A 23,105-nucleotide genomic window follows, 5' to 3' on the forward strand; every position below is an offset into this window, starting at 1 on the left:
AAAGCTCACAAGACTCCTAAACTAATACACTGCGAACAGTGTATCGTCCATGTTCAATCCTCAGCAACATAAGGAGGCTCAAGTAGCCTCCAGGCTGACCAGGGCATAAATTGAAACTCTACCTCAAAAATAATGGAAAGGGAGGCTAGAGGCAGCAAAGCCAAGGTTGAGCTCAAAAAAAAAAAAAAAAAAAAAGGTATAAAACTGGCTCACAGAGGGACAAAGGGCAGGGGAACTAGGGTTGAAAGTAGACAAAGCTCCCAGGAATGTCCATCTCCCTGCAGGACAGAACAAGGGACAGGCACAAAGAACAATTTCCTGAGGGAGGAGAGTGCTGAGCGTTGGGACTCAGGGCTTCTGGGAGAGGGTTTCTTGCCCTTGGCAGTTTGAACAGCAGAAGGGGGTTGCTGCTGGAGTCTGGTCCTGCCTGATCAAAGTAATCTATTCTAATGTGATCAGGACCTGGATCCCACACTGCCTGCCTTGTACAAGGCCTGGTTGATAAGCCCACGCTCTCCACAGAAAGTGGCCTGCTTTCGGTTCCACTTGGACCCACTGAGGCGAGGAGCACAGACACACTGGACAAGCTACAGAAGGCGGTGGGTGAGGGCGGGGTGAGGGCAGGGAGGGGAAGGGCAGGGGCTTTTGTGCTGTGGAATGGCTGACACACTGGCCTCACCTCCTCCTCACTCTGAAGGTGATGGAACTATCTGAGCAAGTGCTGCAGATGCGGGAAGGGCTGCAGTCACTCAGACAGGCTGTGCAGCTCGCCTTGGTGCCCCAGGGGGAAGGCCCATGTCCTCGAGCATCAGGAGAGGGGCCATGCCCAGCCAGCATTTCTGGGCTCCTGCAGCCTCTGCGTGTGGACACTGGAGCATCCTCCTACTGCCTGCAGCCATCAGCTGGCTCTGTTTTAAGTGGGACCTGGCCCCATGCTCACTCAGGTCCCCCTCCCCTCATGGCACCCTGGCCCTGGGGTCCTCCAGCATCCCAGAGCTCCCCTTGGCCTCGATCCACGACTTTATGGACCTCCACCTCAGAATCAGAGCCCCCTGGCTCTGGAGAACTGTGCTCTGAACCCAGCACCCCGGCCTCACCCCCTCCTGAGGAAGGGACCAGGACTGGGCCCCCAGAGCCAGTGAGCCAGGCTGAGGCTGCCAGCACTGGAGAGCCCCCACCAGGGACTGGGAGCCAGGCCTTGCCCTGGGACCCCCACAGTCTAGAGATGGTGCTTATTGGCTGCCACGGCTCTGGCACAGTCCAGTGGACCCAGGAAGAAGGCACAGGGGTCTGATGGCCAGCCCAAGTTCAGTACTGCAGACACTAGTACCTGCCTAACCTCAGGACTCTAAGCTGATCAATGGCTCGAGACAGTTGCTGGAGAAGAGGGCTTGGCGCTGGACCTCAAGGGTATGCTAGGGCCTTGAGGAGTCCACAGGTCCTACTTCTGGGCCCCTCCTCTGCCTGCTTCACTGACCACCTCATCCTGCTTTGCAGGCTGCAGGCAGAGAACAAGGAGGAGCTCTGCTGTCCCTTGCATGTGCCCCTGTCTCTACCTGTCCTTACATTTTTTTATATTAAAAAAATAAAAGAAAGTACTTTGGAACTCGGGTACATTTTTATTTACAAAAAATGAAAACAATAAAGGACAAGTGTGAAGCCAATCCGCTGGAGACAGGAGTGAGGATGGCAAATCGGGGAGAGGGGTGGTCTGTGGAGAGGCAGGGAGGGGCTCTGGCTCTAGGGAGGCATAAGGGTTCCAGCCTCTCCTGGCTTCCCATGGCCAGCCCACCCTGCCTCAAAGGTTCAAGTCAATGGGCCAGCAGCTGGACTTCCCACTATCCACTCTGGGCAGAAGAATTTTCCAGAAGCCTGAGTTCTCAGCTCAAGGGACTGGAATGATAAGGAAAACTGAGGCCAGAGAGAGCTCCAGTTCCTGCTACCATTCCTCATTGTGGTGTGATCTTGGCAGCCTCAGCCCGGATAAGGGCAATGAGGTCCTGGTTGATGAGGAAGACGAAGCGCAGGCTAGCGATCTGAGTAGAAGAAAGAGGTGGCTCAGGACAAAGGTGGGACCAGGACCACAGACCAGTTTGCCACCCTCCAGGTAAGAAACCCTGGCCTCCACCTCCCTCCCAACTCACCTCCACTACAGAGTTGTTACTGAGGCGCCACTTGGAGCCACACAGCACAGGCCGGCCGTCAATATAGATGGGCCGTCGGCCCTCATTGGCAATGAAAAAGTCTCCATTGTTCTTCAGCTTGATGACACCTGTGGGGCAGAGAGGAAAAGGGAAGAGGGAAGGTCAGAAGACAGCCAGAAGCCTCCAGGTCCATCTCTGCTTCCTGGGGTCAGGGGCAGGAAGAAGGAACCTAGGAGTTAAGAGATCCGACCATCTCTTTCAGTTGCTCAAATGGTCCATGTGGGTTCCCCTCAGACTCCAAGTCCCAGGGCAGGAAAGGGCAGTCAGAGGCTAGGTAAACACCTCAACATGGCTTCTCACTGGACAGGAGGGTGAGGGGTACCTTGCTTGCGGGAGATCTTCCAGGCTGGACCTTCCAGGGACAAGTCCACATCAATCTGGTTATCCTTGGTAGCTCTGCCCAAGGTGATCTGGAGAAATGGGGCAAGTGAGGGCTTGGCCCTGAGCAATAGGGTGTGGAGGTCCATGCTGGCCAGTAAGAGAGAATGAGGACTAGAAAAAGGGCAGTGACAGGAGGGACTCATAGTCCAGGAAGGGCCAGGGAGGGACTGCCTCACCTCTCGTGAGCGCATCAGGTACCGCACCATGCGGCCCCGCAGCACTGCCAGTGTCTGGTTGTCAAAGTCCGGAGAACTCATGCCTGGGGGAACAGCAGGGTAAGGAGGAGCCCATTTGAGGGCATGGGTGAAAGGCAGAGAACAGGCAAGGTCTATGAGTGACAGGACTTGGAGCCTGGGAAATGGCCAGCTAGGCAACAAAAGGGATATGGCAAGGTGAAGGATACTGAAGGGTGCACCTGTTAGGGCCCTGGCCTCCTCACCTGTAATGCTGTCTACTAGCACCTGCCACTTATGCAGCTCCTGTTCCAGCTGTCGGATCTCTCTCTTCTGGCGTCGGTCAGCCACTGTCAACTCTGAGGTGAGGTGAAGTAGAGGGGTGAGGAAGACACTTTGAGGCTGGTTCTGATGCTCTCCACTCAAGGAGCTTCTACCCTCACCCCCCTCTGCCCCATCAGTGTATACTCACCATGTTCCAGGACCTCATCTCGCATGTCCCTGAGGTAGGAAAAGGATAAATCAGGCCCAGTGCCAGCTCACCTGCTTCTCAGCTTCTCTAAACCCCCTTCAACCAAGCAACCTAGAAGGCTGTTATGCCTTGGCTGAACCGTCTTCTCCAGGATTGGGGTGGGAAAAAGGAGAAGACAGCAAGCCTAAGTGATTCCCATGGAGTGGGTGTGGCAGTGACTGTGGGCCCAGCAGCTATAATGTGAGCCAGCTGGGCAGCCAGGGTGCCCCACCAACTGAATATGGCACTCTCCATCCCACCTACAGCCTTAGCTACTCACTTGAGTTTACTGTCGTCAATCAGGTCCTCTGCGTCAGAGAAGTTCAGCACTTGGTCTCCCTTGGGCAGTGGCTGCACTGAACAAACAACAGAGAGGTGAGTGTCAAGGGTCCTACTCCAGCGCTAGCTGCTGAGCAGAAATAGCCAGAACTGGAAAGGACTGTGGTCCTGATTCGGCACAAAGTATCCTGCACTTACTTGGAGGCCGAGATGGTTCTATCCATGAAAGGAAATTAAAACTGGCTTTTGCAAGGGCTCCTGAGCATGTGAAAGACTCTGCATTACAGCTTTGCACTGACAGCATGGGAGACATTACACCTTAGTTCCATTTTACAGATAAGGAAACAGATTCAGGAGGGTGGTTTAAACCAACTGACTCTAGTTTGAGCACAGCCAGCATTCAGATTCTGTGCTTCAGCTTTTCCTGCTATGCTGAAGGCTGAGAAGCCTATGCCACTGGGAAATATGTGCCAGTGGGAGCTGCCCCACCTCAAACCAGCACTGTTCAATCTGTAGGTCATGACCTGCTATTTAAAGAATGATTTTTTTTTTTTTTTTTTTTTGCTGGTCTGGGGCCTGAACTCTGGGCCTGGGTGCTGTTCCTCAGCTCTTCAGCTCAAGGTTAGTCCTCTACCACTTGTGCTACAGCACCACTTCTGGCTTTTTCTGCTTATGTGATACTGAGGAATCGAACCTAGGGCTTCATGGATTCAAGGCAAGCACTCTACCATTGAGCCACTTTCCGAGATTCTTTTGTTGCCGGTCGTGAGGCTTGAACTCTGGGCTTGGGCGCTATCCCTCAGCTCAAGGCAAGCGCTCTACCGCTTGAGCCACAGCGCCACATCCGGTTTTCTAGTGGTTTATTGGAGATAAGAGTCTAACGGACTTTCTTTCCCGGGCTGGCTTTGAACTGTGATCCTCAGATCTCAGCCTCCTGAGTAGCTTGGATTATACGCGTGAGCCACTGACACCAGGTTTAACAATGAGATTCTTAAGAATGTAACGAAATAGGACAATGAGTATTAGAGACCACTGAATATGTTCAGAATATTGTTTCATGGAAAGTTTTTCTTTTTCTTTTTTTGAGTCCGGTCGTGGGCCTGAACTGTGGGCCTGGGTGCTGTTCCTCAGCTCTTCTACCACTTGCGCCACAGCACCACTTCCGGCTTTTTTTCCCCCTGCTTATGTGGTGCTGAGGAATCGAACCCAGGGCCTCATGCATGCAAGGCAAGCGCTCTACCACTGAGCCACCTTCCCAGCCCACAGTTTTTCTTTTTAAAAGAAATTTCCTAGTGAGCATACATAGGGTGCCCAGAATCTGAGAATAAAAAAACTTTTGGCCTGCTGCACTGAGACTGCAGTGCTGCTCTGTAGCAAGTGACAGCTGAGGGAAGGAGCTACACAGGAGCCATACATGCTCCTTTTACTATGCCCCTTAGGTAAGACTGCGTGGGAGATGAGTGGGGTACTCATCCCCACTAAGCTCCTCTCCTTCAGGGCTGCCTGAAATCTTGAGCCTAATGTGCAACTGACTTTCCAGCTTGCAGACCAAGGACTTCCAGCTCTAAGCAGTAAAGGATAAACTAAATCTCCACATATAGAGATTCATGGAAGAAAAAAAATATATAACCTTTAAGATAAAGCTTTCAGTTAACAAAATAACTTCCAAAATAGTGATAAAGGGGCCAGCTTTAGCAATAAAAATAAATTCATCCAGTGAACATTCGCTCTGAGATGATGGATGAGGCTGGGGAAGAAGCAGCATTCAAGAAGCTGCAAGAATGAAGTGGGTGGCACTGGACCACAAAAACCAAAGGTCCTTAGGGGTGCGAGTAGGCCTCCCACTGTGAGGCAGATTTTCTACAATCTTTCCTGGAAGCAGGGTGAAGGGCACAGAACAGTACGAGTTTTCAGAATTTTCAGAATGGTATGAAAAACTATGTGGAACAGAGTAGGCAGTAGCACGGAGGCAGAAAGAGCAGAACTGCACTGTGGACATCAGAATCTCACTGCAGGATTTCTGAAGTTCAGCCTGCTTTCAAGTATTGGCTGGTGAAAGTAGAGGGGCAGCCCCTGGGGAAGGTGAAGTCTCGGTGACAGCCTGAGGACTGCTGGACAGTACAGACTTTGTGGTGGGAAGAGAAGAAAAAGAACAGAGACAGCAATTGGCAGGAAAGCTTAGAAAAAGTAGTTATCTTTAGGTTGGTTAAAAAGGGGAAAGATGAACAGACAATGGAGACTTGTATATTTTGCTCCTGTCTGAATGTTATCCATAAAGATTATACTAGGCTGGTTACCAGTAGCTCATGCCTATAATCCTAACTACTCAAGAAGCAGAGATCTGGAGGATCACAGTTGGAGGCCAGCCTAGAAGAAAAATTCAGGAGATCCTATCTCAACCAAGAGCTGTCATCCAAGCTACATAGACAGTTGAGATTGGGGAGAATCATAAATTCAGGCCAGCTTGGACAAAGAAGTCCATGCACCTGTCACCCCAGCTATGGTGAGAAGTATAAATAGGAATTATAGTCCAGTCCCATTCCTAAGGCAGGAATAATAATGAGAGCAAAAAGGGCTAAAGGTAGCTCAAGCAGTAGAGCACATGCCTCACAAGGGCAAAGCCCTGAGTTCAATGACAGTTTTGCCTATACACCATATACATGCATATAGACATACATATTTTTTTAAATTTTATGTTATATTTTTTTGTCAGTCATGGGGCTTAAACTCTGGGTGCTGTCCCTGAGCTCTTCAGCTCAAGGCTAGTACTCTACCACTTGAGCCACAGTGTCACTTCCCGTTTTCTAATGGTTTACTGGAGATAAGAGTCTCACGGAGCCAGGCGCCGGTGGCTCACACCTGTAATCCTAGCTACTCAGGAGGCTGAGATCTGAGGATGGCAGTTCAAAGCCAGCCCAGTCAGGAAAGTCCGTGAGACTCTTATCTTCAAATAAACCACTAGAAAACCAGAATGGTGCTGTGGCTCAAGGGATATGGCGCTTGCCTTGAGCTGAAGAGCTGAGGGACAGCACCCCAAGCCCCACGACTGACCAAAAAAAAAAAAAAAAAAAAGAAAAAGTCTCACAGACTTTTCTTGCCTGGGCTGGCTTTGAACCACGATCCTCAGATCTGAGACTCCTGAGTAGCTAGGCTTATAGGCATGAACCACTGGTACCCAGCTATACTATACTATTTTTATGTCAAGAAAAACAAAATTAAAAAAAGATATGGGCTGGAGACTGGTGGCTTATGCCTGTAATCTTAGCTACTCAGGAGGCCAAGATTTAAGAATCACAGTTCAAAGCCAGCCTGGTAGGAAAGACCATGAGACTTGTCTCCAATTAACCAGCAAAAAGCTGGAAGTGGAGCTGTGGCTCAAGTGGTAGAATGCTAGTCTTGAGCAAACCAAGGAGCTCAAGGACAGTGCCCAGGCCCAGAGTTCAAGTGCTAGGACTTGGGGGTGGGGGTGGGGGTGACATGGTAGACAACTCTAGACTTTTGGCCCAAGCTATTAAGCAGTTTGGTAGACCATGATGCCAAAGACCATTCTGGCTGTTCCTTCCCCTTCTGGATGAAAGCAGTTTCTGCTGCAAAGTGAACCCAACTAAAGACTATTGTAGACACTTGAAGGAAGCTATGCCCAGGACAATTCATGCCTGCCTGCTCATTGTGCCAGCTCCTGCAGTTTTACCTGTCTGGTCCTCCAGCAGGTAATACTGCTTCATGAGCTGCCAGTGGGCCTGTAGTGCCTTGGCGGTACGGGCCAGGTAGAAGGCATCAGGGTGTCTGTGCAACAAGTCCTGGAAAGTCTCCAAGGTGGGCTGGCTGGTCTGGAGGTGAGAAACATTCTGTATGTGTCTGTGCTTTCTCACTCCCACCTCTGCCTTCCCACCTCTGCCTCAGGCCCCCACGAGAGCTGGAAGAAACAACAGTTACTAGGATCCTCCTGAGGCCTGTTACAAAAGGCCCTGTCCCACAGTTACACATGCAGGGAGTGCCCTAGCCCTCAGCCTTACCGATCCCACTTTACTCAGCAGCTGCTCCTCAGCTTTGCTAAATAGTGCCTTGCTCTGGATGGCTGCAATGGCCTCTGGGTGCAGCTGCCTCATAGCCTGGCAGGCTAGTCTGGGAACAAGAAGAAACAGCAGGATTAAAGAGAGCTGTCAAGCAACCTGGTGTTTCTACTTTCTCAAAACCTGTAGGCTTTTAAGATCCAGAATCTAAATGTTGGGTCTTCAATAGGAGAGCCCAAGTCTTAGTGCAACACCATGGGACAAATGAATAAATAGGCAACTCCAGAGCTCCAATGCTCTCTAAATCCCAGTCCTGGGGTACATCTGAGGCTAGATGCAGCTCCCTCCCTGTCTGCTTACTTGGCTAAAGCTGACACCCACTAGTAACTGCCTACACCACCTGTGTGCTGAGCTGAGGCCAGCCCGATTCCCAGTGTATCGGGGCTACAGCTAAGTGGTGTAGGAGTCTGTGGGGGAGTAGAAGATGGATGCTTAGCATCCAACCAAATTTTCAAGACATTAAACTAAGTGACTTGAGGAGAAGGGAGAATGTGGAATATATGTGCATGAGCTTATTTGAAACTGGCTGTTAAAGTTAGAAGGGGACTTGGTATTCTTCTGTTCCAACTCCTTCAACCTATGAGGAAGAAACTGTGGAAGGCCAGTGTGGAAAGGTTGGATGGTGACCTGCCTAAAGTCACAAGGTGGTAGAACTGGAACTCCTAGCACTTATGGGCATTCTCTCTCACACCCTTCTGTGCTTTCAGACTCTCCTGCATCTGGCATCAAGCCAGGACTAGCGGAGCTGGCGGCAGGAAGGAGCTTCCCTGTGAAGTCTGCCTAGTCCTCAAATCATCCCAAGGCCAGACCTCGTAATGCTGACTCCCAAGCTCCTCCCTTGGCCCTGGTACAGTTTGGCCCTCTTGTACCAGTAGCCAAATTCTTGTAACCCCAGTACTTACTCATGGAAGGAGCCAGCCCCACTCACTTGGAGATAACAGGATCGTAGAGCAGAGCGTACCAGCGCTCCTGGACTTCCCGAAGGGTGAAGCGGCAGCTGAACTTCACACCCAGGTGGACAGATGTCAGGTCATTAGTCTGCAAGGCCCCAAGGGGGTGGTTCCAATCTCAACATTGATACAAGCCCTTCCCATGCCACCCCCCAGGGCTCTGCTGGGCTAAACTAGAGGAACACAATCCTTCGGTGGATGCATTACCTGCAAGACAGCATTGATGAGCAAGAGGTCATCTGCAGGCTTCCAGCGGCCCAGATCCTTGGTCACCTGAAGTGGCTGTTTGCTTTTCTTCACACGCTTGGTGAGTCCAGGGGCTGGGGCAGGGCTGGGTGGCACAGGAGTGTTGCTAGGGGCCTTGGATACCTGGGCAGAGGACAGGATTGCAACAGGCTCAAAGCTGTCATCCAGGTGGCTGGGACTACACAGGCCTAGAGCTTCATGTATTACGTGGCAGCTGCAGACTCAGCCAACAGGAAGCAAGGCAGAGAACTCAGCTTTCCAAAATCCATCCCCCACCAAATTACACTGACATAATCCTTGACCATATGGGGTCTTCTCTTTGCTGGTGGTACCCTCAACCCCAGAATGGAGAGTGGGTGGGGATGATACCAGGAAAACACTCTTGCTGATGCAGTGTCTGGGGCCAGAGCAATGCCACCTGGGGGTTATTTTTACACCCTGCAAAGCTGAGAACAAGCTGTCTGCTCCCAGAATAGATGCATGCTCCCTGCCTCCCACACGGAATGTGATACAGGATGCACTGGCAGGGTAGTGGGTGCAGCAAGAAAAAGGAGTGGGGAGAGAGAAGAGGGAGGGATCTGGGGTGGGGGCTGGGGCAGACCAGTCCTCACAGCCTCCTCTGCAGGGCTCTTGGCAGCTGGCAAAGGATTTGGGAAAACAAAATCTAGTGCTCTCCCTTCCTCCCAGCCACCTCTCCCAGTTCCTCACCTTCTTCTTCTCACTGGAGGAGGGCTCACTCCCAGAACAGCGCCCTGGTTCTACCCCGCTGGTTCCTTTTGCCCGGGTAGAGGACTTTGCAAGGCTGCTCTCCACTAGCTCATCATCAAACTTCTTCCTCTTGATGAACCTGTGGAGGGTCCCCATGTAGTAGTCAGTCATCTGTACCCCACCCTACCCTGGAACCCACTCATATGCCCCAGCTTCCAGAACACAGCAGGATCCTACAGTAGCTAACATCCCACTGCTTTCACCTTCTACCAGAGCCTAGCTCAGTGGTCATGGAACTGTCACATGCTGGCCCTCTGAGATGACAGCTGCTGTACATACGGACTTCATGTCAAAGAATGAATATCTCCCTCCCTTGCCCTCAGTGCCATGAGAAGATACTGATAGGGACAGGAAAAGCCCAAGGCTCCGCTTAGACCCCATAAGGACTCAGGTCAGGGACTCAACCATTCTCTGGCCTGAGCCCTAATTCAATGACTAATGGCATAGGCCTTCTTTGTCTCCTGGTCCCTCTGAACTCTGGTTACCTGGAGGAGCTTCTCCGTTTAGGAATGGTGCCCAAAGCCTGGGAAGATGCTCGCTTCTGCCCTGCCAGTGACTCTTCATCCTCTGAGCGGCTGGCAGTGCCTGATGCCATCAGGGATGAATCTAACAGCCCCTGAGAATCTAGAAAAAGAGAAATGGTGAACTAAGGCCTCCCAAGAGTCCAGAGCCTCCAGCCTCTACACATTGGATCCCTCCTCAACCCCTTCTCCTGCCAGCCTTCTTGACCCCTCCTCTGCCTTCTTGACATTTGAGGTTTTAAGGTGGGAGTTTCTTGGTCATCCAGATCCCATCTGGGCTCAGACCTGGCCCAGACCTTCCACGCTGGGCAGCTGTCCTGGTGCCACGTGTCATGTTGTGCAGCACATGGTGCTCAGGTCATACTGATGATGCCGACACACTGGGCTCTGGGTATAACTGTTCCCTCTGCCATCAAAATGCAGCGTGCCAAAGAGCAGCAGCTCAACAGCAAGTCAGTCAATTGTGGCTCTGCCGAGAGGTACGTGCGTGGTGCTGGCCCAGGGGGAGGTGGCAATACCCAGCCAGGACCGAAAAACACACGTGCCAGGCACAGGGTGGAATCAGCAGATGCTTGATGCCCGGGCATTTGGGGAGTTGGCCTGGCCTCATACTACCTTTGTCCATCCTCTTACAGTCCCAAAGCCACGGGTTCCAAACCACAGGGCTAGGAGGAAGAGTCCCACAGGCTCATCCAAGGATTCTGACCAGGTGAGCTTGGAAGATGAGAGAAGATTCTGCAAAGGAAAAAATGAGGCTTCCTGAGGCTCAGGTTTTTTTGACTGGCAGCTTCATCTCAGATTAGACTAAGTAAGACACAGGGAGTGAAATAAAACATAATGATGTACTCTCAAAATTAGCCTTAGAAACGTGTAGTCCTTCAAGGGTTAGAGTGGTTGCTTAGCACGTGTGAAACCCTGGTTGCAAACAACAACAAAAACCCACAACACAAATAGTAGCTTTGTGAAAGTCACTCTTTTAAGAATATGGTAAAACTGTAACTCCAGAAAAATGTACAAACACATACTATTTCAGGGGGTTCACAGACTTCTCTAATTCTACTCAGAAGTAGATGCTTTCGGGTAAGCATCTGGAAGGAATAAAGTGTTTCTTGGCTCACTTAAAAAAATCATTTCTTGCTGGGTGCCTGTGGCTCATGCCTGTAATCCTAGCTACTTAGGAGGCTGAAATCTGAGGATCGTGGTTCAAAGCCAGCCCGGGCAGGAAAGTCCGAAACTCGTATCTCCAACAAACCACTCAGAAAACCGGAAGTGGCTCGCTGTGGCTCAAGCGGTAGAGCGATGGCCATGAGCTGAAGAGCTGAGGGCCAGGGCCCAAGCCCAGAGTTCAAGCCCCACGACCGACCCAAAAAAAAAAAATCATTTCTCTTAAAAAAACAAACAAACATTTCTCTCAGGTCAAGGCAGGGAAAAGAAAACCTTTATTTCTTCCTCCTACTTAACAAGTTTTTGCTGAAGTGTGTAGTACTTTGTGGAAAGTTTGAGAACTGTGTGATTCATCAGTGGCCTTCTCTCCAACTCAAAAAACTCAGGTATTTAACTTGTGCCCTTTTCTAACCAGTCTCTTAGCGCATTGTTCTAGGTGTCCTGCAGGTCGCGACCGGAAGTTACGGAGGGGAAATGTTGTGACGCCAAGAGTATAGGATAAAAGGACCGGATCCCGTCCGCAAATTGAAGAAAGTAGGCTCCCTCCTTTCCCGCCCTCAGCCCTTCCTTCCGCTAGAGCACCGCCAAGGTGCGTGATCAGACCCAGACCACGCTAGTTTGAAGTGCTTAGGGTCAGAGTGGTGACGAAGTCAGCTAAGTAACTCGACGTACAAAATTAAAGGAAGCCCAACACTCTCGTGGGCTGGCCTAAACCAGACAGGCGTGGTCAACTTCTAAGCTCAGGTTCATCCCATCACCTGCATGCCACTTATGCGCATGCGTGCCACTACGAGCCAGAGTCCAGGCCAACCCGACCCACGCATGCGCAGGTTTTCGGGGCGCTACCGGGGCGGGGCCCCAAGCCTTATAGGGGTGAGGGGTTGTCCCTCGAGGCACTCTGGGAAATACCATTCCACCCCCTACTCTACTCAGAACCCTCAGAGCCGAATTTCAAGGTCTCACCATTCCTAGGTTCCCAGCTCCAACTGTATCTCCGCCGCGACAGCAGGAGCCGCAGGACCAAAGCCGGCTTCCGTGAGGTACGTCTACTTCCGGGTTACGAACTAGGGGCGGGACAATCTCTTCCGGTTCGTCCTGGAAACGCGCGTAAAAGGGGCGTGACGAGCAGCGGGGAGCCGAAAGTAAAACAAAACAAAACAACCTTCACATTTGGGACGGCATTTAGGGAAACGGCAGAGTTTAACCTGAGAGGTTATCCGGTGGCTAAAGAGAAGAGCTAGACTTGGGACGAGAAGTAGCTGAAGCTCCGAGCGCCCGTGGCTCAGGCCTGTGATCCAGCCACTCCAGAAGCTGAGATAGGAGGACCGCGGTTCGAAGCCAGCCTTGCCAGAAAAACTCCCTGAGACTTTTATCTCCAGTTAACCAGCAAAAAGCCGTGACTCACGTGGTAAAGTGCTATACTTGAATAAAAAAAATAAGTGCTGACGCCGAGCGCTGGGGACGCACGCCTGTCAGCCACTCAGGAGGCTGAGAAGATCCATGGTTCGATGCCAACCCGGGCAGAAAGTCCGTGAGACTTTTCTTTCCAATTAGCCACCAGGAAACTGGAAGCGGTGCTGTGGCTCAAAAGTCGGTAGAGCGCTAACCTTGAGCAAAAAAGCTCAGGGACAACGCCCAGACCCTGACTTAGACCCAGAGTTCAAGCCCCACAGCCGACAAAAAGAAAAAGAAAAAAAAGTTCTGGTGCAGCGCCCACGCCCTGAGTTAAAATCCCAGGACTTCCCCTACCCCCCACCCCAAAAAACAGTCCACTTTATTTACCCAATATAACCTATTTAATGAGCATATGTTTTCAGTTTTGTGTGTTTCTGATTCAAGTCCTAGCACTATCATTGAGAGTTTGTTTGTTTTTTACTCTCAAAGTTTGTACTCCACTACTTGAGCCACAACTCTACTTCTGGCTTTTTTTTTTTTTTTTTTTTTTTTGGTGAATTGGAGATGTCTGATGGACTTTTCTGCCAGCCCTGGCTTCAAGCCCAGATCCTCACATCTCAGCCACTGGAATAGTTAGTATTACTAGTGTAAGCCCATGGCCCCAAGCTGAGATGCAGACCTTTGGCCCAGGTGCCATAGCATATACCTGTAATCCCAGCTACTTGGGAGACTGTGAGAGAAGGATCACAAGTTCTAGTCCATCCTGGACTACATAGTGAGACTCTGTCTCCACAGAGAAAAAGAAAAGATGGAGACACTCTAGAATATATCCAGAATCTGACCTCCTTTTGTCAGTTTCTCACCTCTTCTTGTTCCAGGTCCCCACCCCCAGTCATCTCTCACCAGAACTTTTTAAGGCATGAGCTCCCTTATTGACTTCCCAGTGTTCATCCTTACTGCTTCACCTCTAATTCACTCACAGAAACCAGAGTATTCTTATTAAAATGGATATCTACTCATATCCCACCTGTGTTCAAAGTTCTCCATGTAAGGTGTCTTGGTGGAAGTGTTCAGTCTGAGAGGTAGACACACTAGTTCAGTCCAGGAAAAGGCCTACGGAGACACACAGAAGAACTCATTCATGAAGATGGGGATATAAATGCCCAGGGAGAAAGCATAGATGGAGAATAGGAAGCCCCAAGACCAATGTAGGGAGTGTTCCAACAGTTATGGTAAGGTAAAGGAGGAGAAGCCAGCAAAAAAACTGTAAATGAAGAGCTGCAGTACTCATCCAGACTCAATAAAATAACCTTGGCCTTGAGAGTAGTCTTTCATAATCTGCCATTCCATGGAATACGGGTGGCTTTCTTGGAGACCAGACTCATGGATCATGTTTGATCTTTGCTCAGGGCCCAAGGCTCCTACTAGGTGATTAGAACAGGTTAAAAACACAAGTTCTGGAGTCAAAAATTCCTGGTTTTAGACTTTTATCACCTAGGGGCTGGAAATGTGGCTTAGTGGTAGAGTACTTGCTTAACATGGGTTCAGTTCCTCAGTACCACATAAACAGAAAAAGTTGGAAGTGGCCCTGTGTCTCAAGTGGACCTTGAGCATAAAGAAGCATTAGGGATGGTGCTACAGGCCCTGAGTTCAAGCCCCAGGGCTGGCAAAAAAAACAAAACAAAACAGAAAAAGCCAGAAGTGTCACTGTAGCTCAAGTGGTAGAGTGCTAACCTTGAGCAAAAGAAGCTCAGGGACAGTGGCTGGGCCCTGAGTTCAAGCCCCAGGCCTGGAAAAAAAAAAGACTTCTCTTACCTACTGGTTTGTGACCAGGAAAAAATTAGTTTTGTGTCTCCATTTCCTCATCTGTGGCTGAAAAAGTAGTTTTCGAGTAAATCGTTTACTACTTAAGTTTATAGGAGATAACTATTGTACTGTTCTTAGGGCTTGTTTTCAGCATCTCCTACCAAGTGAGCTGAGTCTAGGACCCAAACTTTGATACCCCTGTGGCTCCTCATTCCTTTTTTTTTTGGTTGGTTGTGGGGCTTGAACTCTGGGCCTGGGCGCTGTCCCTGAGTTCTTCAGCTCAAGGCTAACACTCTACCACTTGAGCTGTAGGGCCACTTCAGGCTTTTTCTATGTATGTGGTACTGACAAATCGAACCCTGGGCTTCATGCATGCTAGGAAAGCACTCTACCACTAGGCCACATTCCCAGCCCACTCCTTATTCTTGTCCTCTAGAGCAAGGCCAATTGTCCTCTCACCTGAGGCTGTTATCTCCAGGGACCCACTCAGAGGCCATAGGGCTTCCGCTGTTAGCTCAAATACTTTATCATCCCAAGGGCCGAATTTTATAAATCTGTTGACCAGTACAAAGTTACTTTTGTATTCACAATGCAATTTAAGTTGCCATAAGGATGGGTTTTTTCACTTTCAAGAATATGGTAAAAGCTCCAGAAAAATATACAAACACATATTATTTTAGGGGGTTTACAGACTTCTGTAATTCTACTTAGAAGTGCTAGGTTAAGCATTCTAACTTCAAACTGGAAAAATCAAAGGCTTCTTGGCTTACTTTTTCTTTTCTTTTTTTTTCTTTTGTCAGTTGTAGAGCTTGAACTCAGGGCCTGGGTACTGTCCCTACACTCTACCACTGAGCCACCTCCCCAGCCCTCCCTGAGTTCTTTTGCTCAAAAGCAAAAGATAGCACTCTGTCACTTTGAGCCACAGTACCAATTCCTGTGGTTGAGTGGTTAATTGGAGATCAGAGTCTCATGGGAACTTTTCTGTCTGCACTGGCTTTGAACTGTGATCCTCAAATCTCAGCCTCCTGACTAGCTAGGATTACAGGCGAGAGCCACCAGTGCCCCGCTTATGTTTTTCTTTTTTATCTTAGTCTAAAATTCAGAATCACTTAATGAAAAAACTCAGATTAGCTGGGTGCCAGTGCTCATGCCTGTAAGCCTTGCTATTCAGGAGGCTGAGATCTGAGGATCATGGTTTAGAACCAGCCCAGGTTGGAAAGTTCATAAGACACTTATCTCTAATTAATCACCAGAAAACCAGAAGTGGCACTGTGACTAAATGACTAAAAGTAGTAGAGTGCTAGCCTTGAGCGGGAGGGGGGGGGACAAAACAAAACAAAACAAAAACCTCAGGAACAGCACCCAGACCCTGAGTTCAAGACCTACTACTGACCACAAAAAAACAAAAACCACCCCATATTATTCCCACTAAGGCTAAAAGTGTGAAAAAGCATGCAAAATTTAAAAATAAAGTTTGGTATGTAACAAAGATTAACCAGAAAACTTTTTGATATGGCTTTGAAATATTTGCCTACATAATTACGTGAGAAAGGAATGTGATGTAAAAACTAGAATTGCCAGGGGACAGTGGCTCATGCCTGTAATCCTAGATTTGCAGGAGGTTGAGATCTGAGGATTGTGATTAGAAGTTAGCCTGAGCAGACAAATCCATGAGAATTATATCTCCAATGAGCTAGCAAAAAGCAGAGGGGTATTCAAGTGGTAGAGTGTCAGCTGTGAGGTAGGAGAAGAGTGAGTGAGAATGTGAGGCTTTGAGTGTAAGACCCAACGGTGGTGCATATGCACCCCCTCCTCCCAAAAAATTCCAGAAGAGTTAAAATATTTATGATGATAGACTATAGTCACGGACATCAACTGGAAGCCTGGGAAGGTGGCTCAGTGGTAGAGTGCTTGCCTCGCATGCATGAGACCTTGGGTTCGATTTCTCAGCACTACATAAACTGAAAAAGCCAGAGTGGTGCTATGGCTCAAGTGGTAGAGAGCTCGCATTTAGCTGAAGAGCTGAGGGACAGCACCCAGGCCCAGAGTGCAAGCCCCATGACTGACCAAAAAAAAAAAAGAACATCAACTTACAAACAAATACAAATAACAAATACGATGTTTTAGCAAAATGGGTACAAATTAATATATATTTAAACATAAGCAACATCGAATAGAAAGTACAAGTTTAAATAGCAATAACAAAGTAAAATAATTAGTCATAATATAATCATAAATGTGCTAGATCAAGATGTCCAAAACTAAAATACTATCAAAGAATACAAAAGAAGGCTTGGAAAAATGGAAAAGCATCTTGGGTGTGACTCAAGCATACTCTCTTGTTGTGATTCAGTATCATAAAGATGTCACTCTTCATAATTTAATCTATAAATACAGTCTAATAAAAATGCTAATATACTACATGACTTAAATATAAAGTTCATATGGCAATTTGTGCATCAAGATTAGTTGTGGAGCCGGGCACTGGTGGCTCATGCCTGTAATCCTAGCTACTCAGGAGGCTGAGATCTGAGGCTCGTGGTTCAAAACCAGCCTGAGCAAGAAAGTCCATGAGACTCTTATCTCCAATAAATCACTCAGAAAACTGGAAGTGGTGCTGTGGCTCAAGTGGTAAAGGGCTAGCCTTGAGCTGAAGAGCTGAGGGACAGCACCCCTGCCAGAATTCAAGCCCCACAACTGACCAAAAAAAAAGAAAGAAAAAGAAAGAAAGAAAGAAAGAAAGAAAGAAAGGAAAGAAAGAAAAAGATTAGCTATGGATAGGGTGTGGAGATGCAGGCCTATAATCCCAGCACTCAGGAAGTTGAAGCAGGAGGATCATGAAAAGTATGTAGCCAGCCAGAGCCACACAGTGAGATCTCATACAAAAAAAAAAAAAAAAAAGCTGGGCACCAGTGGCTCATGCCTATAATCATAGCTATTCAGGAGATGAGATGAGATCACCTCTCAAAGCTAGCTGGGTCAGCAAAGTTCGTGTGACTTTATGTTTATTTATTAATTTTTTTGTCAGTATTGGGGCTTGAATTCTGGACCTGGGCGCTGTCCCTCAGCTCTTCAGCTTAAGGCTAGTGCTCTACCACTTGAACCACAGTGCCACATCTGGTTTTTTAGTGGTTAATTGGACATGAGAGTCTCACGGACTTTCCTGCCCAAGCTGGTTTTGGACCATAATCCTCAGATCACAGCCTCTTGAGTAGTTAGGATTACAGGCATGGGCCACCAGCACCTGGTCATGTGACTTTTATCTTCAGTTAACCACCAAAAAGCCAGAAATAGAGGTATGGCTTAAGTAGTAGAGTACTAGCCTTGAGCAAAAGAGCTCAGAGACAGTACCAGAGCCTGAGTTCAAGCCCCAAGACCAGCACACACACAAAAAAAATGTAGCTATAACATTTTGGGGAGGGAAAAAAAGGTTATATCTGGGTTCTGTTGGCTCATACATGTAATCCTAACTCCTTTGGAGGCTGAGACTTGAAGGATTGCAGTTTGAAGCCAGCCTGAGCAGAAATGTTTGATAGACCTCATCTCCAAAATAACCAGCAGAAAGCTAGGCCAGAGTCATGGCTCAAGTGGTAGAATTCCTATGCTAGTAAACCATAGAGCTATCAAAAAAAAAAAAAAAAGATTAATCAGAGGGAAATAGCTCTACCAAATAGTAAACCATTAAAAAGAACATAATTAAAATAGTAAAATCCAAAGAATGTTCATGCATAGGCAGTTTCATGAAGAGAGCAAAATAATCCTGAAATAGACTCGACATAAAAATTTTTAGTATGACAGGATGACACTGTTAAAAAAGAAATGTACTCAGTAGCTGACTTATGTAACTGTAACCCCTCTGTACATCACCTTTACAATAAAATTTAAAAAATGTTAGTATGTTATAAAGATAGAACTATCTGTCAGTAGGGAAAAGATTAATTACATAATAAGTTATATTGAGACAATTGTGTAGCCACCTGGAATAAAGTAATGTGGTATCTCCACTTCTTACAGTAAGATAAATCCATATGAATCAATTGTGTTTAAATGAATGTAAAAAAGCCACAAATTTATAATGTCATAGTGCAGACAGTATTTTTCAGAGTGGTACAAAATTTCTCAAAGCATAAAAAAGACTTAGATTTTATTAACATAAAAATCTATAATTTCTGTAGAACAAAAAGCATAAACAAAGACAAATGGCAAATGAGGGAAATACAACTCATATGAGAGACAAAGGGACTAATTTGTTTAAGTATATAAAATCTTCTCAAATCAATATAAAAAAGAATGAAAATCCAATAAGAAAATGGAGTTATTAACAAAAAAGAAAATACAAATGACTGTTAGACATACAAAAATACTCCATGTCCCTTACAAAAGAATTCAAACTATATTTAGATATAATTTTTCACCTAGAGATTGGTAAACAAAAATGTGTATGTTCAACAATATACCCATGTCACAGTTATGAGGATATAAACCCTCATATATTGCTGGCAGAACTGTAAATTGCCAATACTTCTCAGAATTACAAATCCATGTTATTTCTGATCTAATCACTTGTCACACATGCAAAGTTACAACATTGTTTAGAGTAGGGGAAAGTTTAGAAACCATTCAAACATCTGTCATTGGAAGACTAATGAATCATCAGTACATCTGATAGAATATCACACAATCAAGCTGAAGAGTTGTTACAAAAGCTTTATAGCCTATGATTAGATTATATTCTAAAAGAGGAAGAGTCATTAAAGAGTTTTTAAATAGGAGATATGAACTCTGCATTTTGGTTCTCTGTGGCTTAGTATGGAAGGTTGATTGCAAGAATAAAACTAAAGACAGGCATCATAATTGATGGCTTAAATTAGAATAGTCATAGAGAGAAGACTCATAAGGTATGGACTAGGACTGAAGATAAACTGGATCTATAGGCTTTAAGATATGATTCCCTAGTTTTTCCCTTTTGGCAGCGGTTAGAGACTGGCTAGACGTTGAAATAGGAGGTGCACGTTTGGAAGCTTATCTTTGGAAAGATAAGCTTCATTTGGATGAGTTGGAGGTGCCAGTAGGGAATCTTTTGAGATATTTAGTTGGGTGTTCATATATATAACTCTGTGGCTCAGAGGAGAGATGACAATTGGGGATGGATTTCATACCATAGTGAACAACAGGGCAGAAGATAAAAAATGGGACTAAGAGCATCACAGAGGTTAAAGCTTGAATATGGTAGCCAGGCCCTGGTGACTTATACCTGTAATCCTAGCTTCTTAGACTACTGATATCTGAGAATCATGACTCAAAGCCAGCCTGGATAGGAAAGTCTCTTCACTAAACTACCCAAAAAGCCAGAAGTGGAGCTATGGCTTAAGTGGTAGACTGCTCAGGCCTTGAGTTCAAGCACCAGGACCTGCATGCAAAAAAAAAAAAAAAAAAAAAAAAAAAGTGGTGGGGTTGGGAAGGTGGCTCAGTGGTAGAGCGCTTGCCTTGCATGCATGAGGTCCTGGGTTCGATTCCTCAGCACCACGTAAGCAAAAAGAAAAGCCAGAAGTGGCACTGTGGCTCAAGTGGTAAAGCGCTAGCCTTGAGCTGAAGAGCTGAGGGACAGCGCCCAGGCCCAGAGTTCAGGCCCCACGAACAGACCCCTGCCATCCCCCAAAAAAAGTGGTAAAGTTTTACTGGTCTGTCTTTCACTTGGGTGAAAACCTTTGAGGAAATTTACAGGATATTCTTTTTTCTTTGTTGTTCTCTATCTGTACGTTCTAACTTCAATTAGCAGGAGGGTTTTGCACATTATATAACATCTATGAACACATAAAGCCATGCACGCACAGCTCCAATAACAACTAGTGTATTACACTCCTATAGTTCAGCCTTCATTATTGTTATTTTGAATGTTCTTCCTATATTCATTCAATCTAAATTCTCCACATTGCCACCACAACTTCTCTAAAGCACAAATGTGGCACTCGCGGGGTTGGGAAGGTGGCTTAATGGTAGAGAGCTTGCCTGCATGCATGAGGCCCTGGGTTCAATTCCTCAGCAACATATAAGCTGACAAAGCTGGAAGTGGCACTGTGGCTCAAGTGGTAGAGTGCTGGCCTTGAGCTGAAATGCTGAGAGACAGCGCCCAGGCCCAGAGTTCAGGCCCCATGACCGTCAAAAAAAAAAGTGGTGCTCCTTTGCCTGCCTGCCTTCTTTCCTTCCTTCCTTCTTCCCTTCCTCCTTCCCTTCTTCCCTCCCTCCCCTCTTCCTTCCTTCCTCCCTCCCCCTTCTTTCCTTTTCTTTTCTATTCTTTTCTTTCTGTACTAGGGCTTGAACTAAGGGTCTGGGTGCTATCCCTTAGCTTTTTTTTTTTTATCAAGACTGGTGCTTTATCATTGAATCACAGCTCTACTTTGGGATTTGGGGTGGAAATAAGAATCTCATGGAATTTCTGCCTGGGCTGTCTTTGAACCATGATCCTCAGATCTCATCCACATGAGTAGCTTGGATTACAGGTATGAACCACCAGTGCCCAGCTCAGATTCGATACTTCTATGCCTTGTTGCAAAAATTATCAGTGACTATCCACTGCCTTTGAGTGACATTCAGGTGCATGCATACCTAATTCTAGCTGGACTGACCTATGATATCTGGCTTCTACCCATTGAACTACAGTCACACCAACTACTCTAGGCCATGATGTGCTTATAGTATTCTATTCCCTTGAATTCCTTTGGGCTTGCCCACTCTGTCACCTGGGGTAGTTCTCTACTTGTTTCCATCATTTTGTTGAAACCCCACTTATCCTTGAAGGCCCTTCCCCTGTTCTCCATTTCCCTGTGTACTTCCATCACCGCACTTGCCCATGACTGTGCTTTTAGTTACACCAGCTCCCCACGTTTTACTACTCTGTCTCCATATGTGTGTTCTTATGTCATCATGACAATCCAACGCTAGCACTACACTCAGGAAACAGTTGTTGAATGAGTGGGTAGATGGATAGATGGAGGGATTGTGAGTTCCCCGGAGTACAACTTAGTTTTATTTATGTTTTTGTCACCACTTCTGTGAGGGGGAGGGAATAAGCTCATTAGACGTTTGTTTTATTCAATTTTATGTCCTTGCTGCCTAATCCAGGACAGAACACTATAGTAGGTGCTCAATAAATGTTTATGGGAAAAGCTGGCTGGGAGCTGGTGGCTCATACCAGATACGGGAGGTTGAGATCTGAGAATCGTTGTTTGAAGCAAACTGGTACAGGAAAGTTCATGAGACTTCATTTCTCCAATTAACTACTAAAAAGTTAGCTGAAAGTGGAACTGTGATTGATAGGGCTCCAGCCTTGAGTGAAAAAGCTAAGGGACAGCCCCTAGGCCCTGACTCTAAGCTAGTACTGGCACCAAAAATATGTTTAAAGAATCAGTCAATAATTACTAATTTAATTTGATCTCAGGAATCTTCAGAGTCACTCACTTGGGCAGATGTTTTTTGTTTTTGTTTTGTTTTGTTTTTTTTTTTGGTCCGGTTGTGGGGCCTGAACTCTGGGCCTGGGCGCTGTCCCTCAGCTCTTCAGCTCAAGGCTAGTGCTCTACCACTTGAGCCACAGTGCCACTTCCGGCTTTTTTCTTTTTGCTTATGTGGTGCTGAGGAATCGAACCCAGGGCCTCAGGCATGCAAGGCAAGCGCTCTACCACTGAGCCAACTTCCCAGCCCCTGGGCAGATGTTTTATGTATGTTTCCTGCCTACTGACAAGCTGCCTTTGCAGGCCAGTGTCCAATTGTGTTGTGTGAACCTCTATACTGAGGAACTGTGATGTTAGCTAACAGGCCACATTAGGGCTGTCATGGTGGCTAAGTGCTTAATACAGTGAGAGGTGGCTTTGTAAGCAGAAACAGCCAGGAGAAGCCTCGAAGGCAAGAGCAAGGCAGCTTTACCAAGAGGAATAGAAGTAACCACTTATTTCTTAGGGAGAAGTTCGACTTGGTTTCTGCTGTGTGCCTGGTCCATTGTGTGTAGGGAAGGGCCACCACATCTGTGGAAGTGACAGGGCCTCTGCTCTCATGATTTCATGTTATGTGCTCAAGGACAGCCTTACCACTAACCCCAAATCAAGGACCAGATGGGCTGACGGTGTAAGATATGCATGAAGGAAAGACAGGAGAGCCCCCAGAAGAAGGGGAGGATCAGGGGAGGCTTCCAGGGAGATGGTAGCACTTGAGCTCATTGCCTGAGCTTTCCTGAATGAGTTGAGAATTGTAATAGCTTCTAGCTGGTCCTCCTGCTCTCTCCCCTCAGCTCTCCATTTGCACTCAGCAGAGTGATGGATGATGTTCTTGGAGTAAAGATCAGATCATGTCACTTCTCCTATTCCTGCATTCCATTTCATGCAGAGTCCCCAAAAAAGTCCTTCTGATGACCTGCAGTCCTGTTGTGATCTTTCCTGGTCACTGCTCCAGTATCATGCCTTCTCTTCCTCTATTCACTCACCTGCTCTAGCCATACAGAACACTACTATTTCTTGAATATGCCAAGTACTTAATGCTCCCCTAAGCACCAGACTTTCCTTCTGGGAAAGCCTCTTCTCCAAGGTCTCCCTACACAGGTTAGACCGGCCTTGAACTTATTATCTTCCTGCCTCCACTGAGGCA

General features: G+C 47.2%; 2 protein-coding genes across 4 annotated transcripts in view; one reads left to right on the forward strand and one right to left on the reverse strand.

The window, feature by feature from the left end:
- Positions 1-1,606, forward strand: part of Kcnh3 (potassium voltage-gated channel subfamily H member 3) — a 19,106-nt gene extending 17,500 nt beyond the window's left edge. The window contains exons 14-15 of one of the 2 annotated variants that reach the window (XM_070040505.1): positions 460-599; positions 698-1,606. In XM_070040505.1, coding sequence (XP_069896606.1) covers positions 460-599; positions 698-1,294 — 737 coding nt within the window. In that variant the 3' untranslated portion in view covers positions 1,295-1,606. The remainder of the gene's footprint in view (positions 1-459; positions 600-697) is intronic. The other variant, XM_070040514.1, reaches the window with a different exon arrangement.
- On the reverse strand, positions 1,600-12,341 carry Mcrs1 (microspherule protein 1). Of its 2 annotated transcripts, XM_070040537.1 has the most exons (15): positions 12,234-12,341; positions 10,722-10,841; positions 10,071-10,209; positions 9,526-9,664; positions 8,779-8,940; positions 8,550-8,659; positions 7,565-7,673; positions 7,240-7,378; positions 3,550-3,625; positions 3,231-3,259; positions 3,025-3,117; positions 2,762-2,844; positions 2,527-2,614; positions 2,145-2,272; positions 1,600-2,036 (listed from the first exon to the last, which is right to left on the reverse strand). In XM_070040537.1, exons 2-15 carry the CDS (start codon positions 10,729-10,731, stop codon positions 1,950-1,952), a joined length of 1,392 nt encoding a protein of 463 aa, XP_069896638.1. In that variant the 5' UTR covers positions 10,732-10,841; positions 12,234-12,341; the 3' UTR covers positions 1,600-1,949. The 2 variants fall into 2 exon arrangements, with proteins under 2 accessions (XP_069896638.1, XP_069896629.1); XM_070040528.1 differs by lacking the exons at positions 10,722-10,841; positions 12,234-12,341 and adding an exon at positions 10,392-10,702.
- Positions 12,342-23,105: the final 10,764 nt, after the last annotated feature.

Source organism: Dipodomys merriami, unplaced genomic scaffold, assembly GCF_024711535.1.
Source record: "Dipodomys merriami isolate MVZ:Mamm:240054 unplaced genomic scaffold, mDipMer1.0.p SCAF_10, whole genome shotgun sequence".
NCBI classification, from domain to species: domain Eukaryota; kingdom Metazoa; phylum Chordata; class Mammalia; order Rodentia; family Heteromyidae; genus Dipodomys; species Dipodomys merriami.

Excerpts from the sequence above, each read along its gene's own strand:
- Mcrs1 (XM_070040528.1), bottom strand. The coding sequence starts at position 10,440 with ATGACACGTGGCACCAGGACAGCTGCCCAGCGTGGAAGGTCTGGGCCA. Across the intron at positions 7,379-7,564 it reads TGCTGAGTAAAGTGGGATCG|ACCAGCCAGCCCACCTTGGA; the intron begins GTAAGGCTGAGG and ends TCTCACCTCCAG. Across the intron at positions 3,626-7,239 it reads CCTGCTGGAGGACCAGACAG|TGCAGCCACTGCCCAAGGGA; the intron begins GTAAAACTGCAG and ends TTGTTTGTTCAG.